This window comes from Nansenia antarctica (assembly GCF_963989245.1).
Source record: "Nansenia antarctica genome assembly, chromosome: 3".
In the NCBI taxonomy this organism is placed as follows: Eukaryota; Metazoa; Chordata; class Actinopteri; order Argentiniformes; family Microstomatidae; genus Nansenia; species Nansenia antarctica.
The window spans coordinates 26,205,870-26,213,369 of NC_137688.1; the positions used below are offsets into that span (position 1 = coordinate 26,205,870).

The 7,500-nt window shown below is 49.8% G+C and overlaps 1 protein-coding gene across 1 annotated transcript in view; it reads right to left on the bottom strand.

The window, feature by feature from the left end:
- The window catches only part of cyfip2 (cytoplasmic FMR1 interacting protein 2), a gene marked incomplete at both ends in the record, with an annotated part of 22,051 nt that overhangs the window by 12,711 nt on the left and 1,840 nt on the right, over positions 1–7,500 (bottom strand). Inside the window, 12 exon segments of the mRNA XM_080525618.1 lie at positions 573–729; positions 881–1,034; positions 1,438–1,585; positions 2,402–2,541; positions 2,978–3,130; positions 3,554–3,791; positions 4,581–4,663; positions 5,131–5,244; positions 5,709–5,837; positions 5,967–6,063; positions 6,321–6,502; positions 6,777–6,878. Of these exon segments, the coding sequence (XP_080381744.1) occupies positions 573–729; positions 881–1,034; positions 1,438–1,585; positions 2,402–2,541; positions 2,978–3,130; positions 3,554–3,791; positions 4,581–4,663; positions 5,131–5,244; positions 5,709–5,837; positions 5,967–6,063; positions 6,321–6,502; positions 6,777–6,878 (1,697 nt within the window).

Sequence of the window (7,500 nt, forward strand, 5' to 3'; positions counted from 1 at the left end):
ACAACCACCGCAGAGGAATATACATATACAGACTAGGGCTGGGACTTTAACGCGTTCATTTCGATGAATTAATTACAGAAAAAATAATGTGTTAACGCATTTTAATCGCATTTTCATTTTTTGTGTGTAACAGGGTTAGTGTAACATTAGGTTAGGTACATTGTGTGATCTGTTGGTCTGTGTAGCTAAAATAAACAGGATTTTGCTTCTTTAAACTGATGTATATGTCTATTCATTGATTCACTCGTATAGCAAATCCATTCGAACCCACATCCTTGCGATTAAAATGCGATTAATTTCGATTAATTAATTACAAAGGCTCTAATTAATTAGATTAATTTTTTTAATCGCGTCCCACCTCTAATACAGACATGATACAAGCATACATATAAAGGCATACACACACACACACACAAACAGAACACACACACACACACACACAGAACACACACAGAACACACACACACACACACAGAACACACACAGAACACACACAGAACACACACACATACAGAACACACACACACACACACACACACACACACACACACACGGTGTTAGGTGAGCCTTACTCCATCATGGAGGGCTCCTTGGTCTCCAGTATGTGGTCAGTGAGGATCCAGGGCATGGACATCTCGATAGGGAACTGGATCCTACGGCCCATCGTCAACTCCAGGAAGAACTCTCTGAACCACAGCTGGGACAGGTCACAACACTGCTGCAGGGCCTCTGGAGGGAGGGAGGGAGGGAGGGAGGGGATAGGAAAGGAGGAGAGGAGGAATGAGTGAAAACAAACTAGTCCACAGACCCCCAAAAATCCAGCACCTCGCTCCACGCGTAGGGCGGTCACGTCTCTTCTATCCTTCTACTTCCTGCTCACCGCTGAAGTTGAGCAGGTGCGTGAAGAAGAAGGACTGTTTGTGGAAGTCTTCGATCGCCAACACGATGGGGCCGTCCAGGCAGCTGCGCAGGGTCTTCTTGGAGCCGCTCTTGTCCGCTATCAGAGACTCCAGCATGGTCCGCACCATGTACAGCTACGGAGGAGGGAGAGAGGAGGGAGAGAGGAGGGAGAAAGAGGAGGGAGAGAGAGGAAGGAGAGAGGAGGGAGAGAGAGGAGGGAGAAAGGAGGGAGAGAGAGGAGGGAGAGAGGAGGGAGAGAGGAGAGAGAGAGGAGGGAGAGAGAGGAGGGAGAGAGAGGAGGGAGAGGGGGAGAGTCAAGATAAGACAAACCATTCTCTCTCAGTGTTGCCAAATGGGATTGTTTTCCAGCCTAACCACCACGTCTAAAAGCCACCCAGTGTGATCATAAGTACCGTAGCCCAATTGGGCAGGGAATACGCCCAATCTGGCAACACTGTTCTCTCTATCCCAAATCACCCCGTCCTCCCCTTTCTCGCCTAGCCCAGCGGCTGTCCCGTCCTCCCCCAGCGTCGGTACCTGTGTGCTGGAGGGGCCCACGGCTCTGCGGGGCACCTTGATGTCGAAGCCTCCTTTGGGGTCCTTCTCCCCCCTGAGGCAGGGGTCGTTGGGGGGCTCCCTGGCTCCGTCCCAGTCACAGATGGTCTTACGGATGGCCTGGAGGACGCTGCAGAGGAACACAGAGAGGCTCGGTCCAGGATTGACCGTAAATATTGACCGAAAGAGTATTGACCACCAGGGATGGGGAAATCGGAGGACGCCGGGGCTCAGTCACTATACCTTTAAACCTGATGTCCTTTAAACCGTGGACTACCTGATGTCCTTTAAACCGTGGACTACCTGATGTCCTTTAAACCATGGACTACCTGGTGTTCTTTAAACAGAGGTCTACCTGATGTTCTTTAAACCGTGGACTACCTGGTGTTCTTTAAACAGAGGTTCTACCTGATGAGAACGTTCTTTAAATGGAGGTTCTACCTGATGAGGAGGTTCTTTAAACGGAGGTTCTACCTGACGAGGACGTTCTTTAAATGGAGGTTCTACCTGATGAGAACGTTCTTTAAACGGAGGTTCTACCTGACGAGGACGTTCTTTAAACGGAGGTTCTACCTGACGAGGACGTTCTTTAAACGGAGGTTCTACCTGATGAGGACGTTCTTTAAACGGAGGTTCTACCTGACGAGGACGTTCTTTAAATGGAGGTTCTACCTGATGAGAACGTTCTTTAAACGGAGGTTCTACCTGACGAGGACGTTCTTTAAATGGAGGTTCTACCTGATGAGAACGTTCTTTAAACGGAGGTTCTACCTGACGAGGACGTTCTTTAAACGGAGGTTCTACCTGACGAGGACGTTCTTTAAACTGAGGTTCTACCTGATGAGGACGTTCTTTAAACGGAGGTTCTACCTGATGAGGACGTTCTTTAACGTTCTTTAAACGGAGGTTCTACCTGATGAGGACGTTCTTTAAACGGAGGTTCTACCTGATGAGGACGTTCTTCTTCTTGCGTACGGCCTGGCGTAGAGGCTCCCTCAGGGTCATCTGAGCGAAGTCCTGCAGCGCTGCATAGATGGTGTTCCTGATGGCCTGGTTAAACACCGACTCCATACGACCCATCAACACCTGGAGGACACACACCACCACCATCATCATCATTATCACCATCACCATCACCATCATCACCATCACCATCACCATCATCACCATCACCATCACCATCATCATCATCATCACCATCATCATCATCACCATCACCATCACCATCATCCTCATCCTCATCACCATCATCATCATCCTCATCATCATCATCCTCATCATCACCATCATCATCACCATCACCATCATCATCATCACCACCACCATCACCATCATCATCACCACCATCACCATCCTCATCCTCCTCATCCTCCTCATCCTCATCATCATCCTCCTCATCCTCCTCCTCCTCTCCTCCTCCTCATCCTCATCTTCCTCATCCTCCTCCTCATCCACATCCTCCTCATCCTCCTCCTCATCCTCATCCTCATGGTGAAGCAGCAGAGGGGGGGGGGGGTCGTACCTGCAGGCCCTTGATCATGGCGATGACCTCCACCAGGGCGAACTTCTCCTCGCTGGTGTAGTTGTAACGCGTGGCGCGCTCGTACTCCTCCGCCGTGCCGGGGCAGTCCTTATTACAGAACTTATCTGTGGGGTGGACCAGCTTCCACGAGTACTGAGAGAGAGAGAGAGAGAGAGAGAGAGAGAGAGAGAGAGAGATGGTTCCACCTTAACTGCTCCTCCTGAGACATGACCAACCACCAGCACTGCGTCTCCTGAGACACCTGCTTTGCCTCCTAAGACTCTATTGCGAATTGATGATTCACTTCCTTAGTCAAATGTGTTGACTGTAAGTCGCTTTGGAATAAGGCGTCTGCTAAATGCCAAAAATGTCAAATGTCAAAATGTAAAAAATAAATAAAAATAAATGTAGAGATGAGGGAAAGCTGAAATGACAGGTCCAAGGCTCTCTTTCATATTCACCCGATAAACACTACAACACTCCCTCCCCTCCCTCCCCCCCTCCTCTCCCTCCCTCCCCTCCCTCCCTGCCCTCCCCTCCCTCCCTCCCTCCCCTCCCCTCCCTCCTCTCCCTCACCACTTCCATGACGTGCGTGCTCCACTTGGACAGCAGCTGCAGGCCCCTGAGCGCCAGGTCAAACAGCTCCCGGTACTCCTCGTCAGACTTCTGGCTGTCCAGGCCCGACCCGGTCACCACCTCGCTGTTGCTGTAGCGGGCCAGCTCCGAGATGAAGCGGATGTGGTCGTCCCGGATCTGGCCCATCTGCTCACACAGGTTGTACTGGGGCGAGATGCTGCTCTGGGTGCACGTCCACCTGGGGGCGCCAGAGAGCAACAGGCCGTGGTGGGGGTGGGGGTGGAGGGGGGGGTATGGTCAGTTTCGGCCTTTTGAGAACTGATTGGGTAACTAGTTCATTGTTTAGAAGGTGTTAACACTAGAACAGCCGTGCCTTTTTTACCTACTAAAAAGAGCCGCCTCTTTAAAAATGCTGACCTGCTATTTACACACAACGGACCACTAGTTGGCCGCTTGTAAATTAGCCTGCTTCCTAACACAGAAAAACAGCAAAATAGCTTTATACTAGCTTATCCTGATGTGATATTGAAAATGTAAGGATACTGGGTGGTAGAACGCACATATCTAGGTAAAGTCATGAAAGGAGGGTCGTGAAATTTGATCGAGTGCAAAGATATAACACTTTACTCACAATCATGGTGTTAAAGGGTAATGCTATGAGGAAATGAATAACAGCTGGTCCCAGAGCAGTGGATAAGGGTATACGGTACATGTTTTTGTGTTGATGTTAATATTAATATGCATTTTTAAACTACAAACACACCATCCCCCTCCCCCAAGCCCCCCCCCCCGGGCATATAGCAAGTGCTGTGCATTATTTGACTATGTTTTGTTGGCGTCAGGGGGAGGCTGGCGGAGGTAGAAATCGGAGGACGGGGCTCGTTCTGATGCACGGAACGGGATTGAGGACCGGTACCAAACCTGTGCGTTTACGACAAGCCCGTCTTCCTATTTCCCACCTCCCCCCTGCCTGCACTGGTCTGGGCCTGAGTGTGAGCGTGTGTCAGTGAAGAGGAGGAAGCCTTACTTGGACTTGTTCTCCTCGTAGTGAGCGCTGGTCTCGATGTAGCGCGACAGCTCGATCTGCATGTCTCCGAACAGAGGCACCACCTGAAGCCGAAGGGGTTAATATCGGGACATACACAACACACAACAACAAGCAGTTGCTTCAGTCCCGAATCCCCCCCCCGTTCCCCTTTAACGATACCGACCTGCTCCACATGGGGGGGGGGTCCACAGTGAACGCCATCAAACTGGCTGTGAGGGGAGAGACTATTCGGTTGTTAAGTCTGATGTCACGCGTGACGTTTAGCAATTTCCGGGTCCAAATAAAAAATAAAAAATAATAAATCCAAATTTCCCCGCACCAGAGTACTAAAGCGGTAGAATGACATTTCAATCGTTTTTTTAGACTCGGATCTATTTATACAACAAGGCGACACAGCATTGCGGCATTTCGAAGAGGGCGCCTCAGCCAACGTTGGACCCGGAAACACGTTACGACTTAACAAGCGAATAGTACGGGAGGGGGAAGGGGAGGGGGGGTAAACTGAGGTAAACTGACTAGGCATCTGAACGAGTCTGACCTTGAAGAACTTGTCGATCTTGCCCAGGTTGATCCTCTTCTTGGCGTCCAGCTTGTAGATGTTGCTGACGTTGCCGTCCATCAGGTAGAGACCGAAGCCCATCACCTGGGAGACCGCGAGAGAGGAGGAGGAGGAGCCGGAAGATGACAGGAGGTGAGTTGGTTATTATTTTTTATTACGTTTTTATTTTGCTGTTTTTAGGTTTTTTTTCAGGAATTAGACCTCTTACGGATAAGCTCCCTGGTCCAGTTCATTTGATTCGATTTTGATTTGTCCCAAACACAATAAACATATAAAAACATATAAAAACATCCAAATTGAAAAAGAAAAAACATTATCCAACACAATAATTTCACCTTGTGCAGTTTACACTAGCGCGTTCGGGAGGGGGACAGGAGGAAGTGAAAACGTATCTATTCATATTTTTGCTCGGTTTTACACTCACATCTAGTCCGTTCCAAAGGGATACCCCCCAAACAGAGATGCACAAACTCTTCAGGGTCGTACGTGGGTTATTGGGTTACTGGTGGGTTACGGCGGAGAGAGCGAGGCGGTTTGGTTGACCCTACCTTGAGCAGCATGTGTTTCTCACTAGGCGTCAGGTACATCTTGTTCTCGTAGTAGTCGACGCTGATGTTGACGATGTCGGCCAGCAACTCCTCGTAACCGGGGATCACCTCCAGCTGCTGGTGCAGACACTACAGAGAGGGAAAAGGACAGGGTTGTTGTTGTTGTTGTTGTTGTTACAAATAGTGACAGCTATAGAGAAAGCTAAAGCTATATTGCATATTGACACAGGCACGTGTGTGGTGCTTCAAAAAACCAACCTGAGTGATCCTGTTGTGATTGGCTAAGAACATGGAGAGGTTCTGAGACTCCTGGATGGACTGAGGGTCGGCCATCTTCCTCAGGAACTGGGCCGCCCTGGAGACGACGACACGCGACAGGGAGAGTTAGGAGAATTCCAAAGCTAAGCGGCGCTCTTTAACATAGGTGAAACCACAGGTCACCTTTCGGTCACTAGGTGGATCTATAGCTTATTGACCACCAGTGATGAGACATGATTAGAGTGTAGGGGGGCAAGAGAGGGAAGAGGACAACTTGTTCTGAAATGGAACGCAGCCCACTTGTCTGCGTGTTTCCAGGTGTTGTTTTTTTGGAAGGCCTTGCAGGACAGGTACCTTTTGTAGGCGGAGTGGTCGTTCTTGACGCTGCACTTCATGTTTTTCAGCTCGTCCAGGACAGCGAACATGTTGATGAACTTGCCCAGGGTCAGCAGGTACGCCTCCGAGACAAAGTCCTTCCTCCGCTCGGCGTGGCACAGACGCTTCACCTCGCCGCAGAAACGCTCTATGGCCTTACGCTGTCAGGGAGGTGGTGGTGGGGGGGAGGGGGCAGAGGAGGATGAGCATATGACTCACTGACTGACTGACTGACTGACTGGTTGTTTGACAGCCTGACTGACTGAATGAATGAGTCACCGACTGACTGACTCACTCACTCACTGACTCACTCACTCACTGAGCCATATGAGATAAACCTTTTCGATAACGTCTAACAATAACGTCTAACAATAACGTATAACAATAACGTCGATAAACCTGTTCTACGCATCATGTCGGTCGGGGGCGTCTCACCTGGAAGTACATGAACTTCATGAGCTTGGTGACCTCGGGTTCCAGCACCTCCACGGTCTTCTCGTAGATCTCCACTCTGTTGGGCTGCTCGTTGCACTTCACCTGAGGGGACACACGAGGGCGCTGTCACACAGGAACGCTCATTGGGGGAAAGACAACCGACGACGGCAATGGCTGGAAAGAACCTGTCTCTAAACCCCCTCGTGCCTGGGTTAGACCTGTGGGGTGTACCTGCTTTGGGTTTCTGTGTTTGATACCGTTCCATACTGGCCTACACTCATTTGTGTCCTATGTTCATAGTTAATCCTGTTGTTTGTATTTTGCTGTGCTTTTTTTTTTTAGAGTCATGCAGCGTATCTTTCCATACACGGTAGCTTAGCTTACAGTCCTGTTACAGTAGGCTAGATCATAGATAGGCTACAGGGGAGGCTGGTGGAGGTAGATATCGGAGGACGGGCTCATTGCCATGCATCGAGTGGAATATGGACGCCCCCCCCCCCCCCATACACACACACTGTAGTGACTACATCCCTTTTCTCATCTATATCAGGTTATCAACATCGGCTTTGTTCTCTTTGTGTCCAGTGTGGTTGAAGGTTGAGGAAGGTAGTCTAAGACTAGCTGCTTTGCATAGTCAGGGTTTGAGAGAACCAGCGAGTGTGTGTGTGTGTGTGTGTTCATTTTTGGCAGCCTGGGTCATGTTCACAAGCTGGTGGTTAGGGGC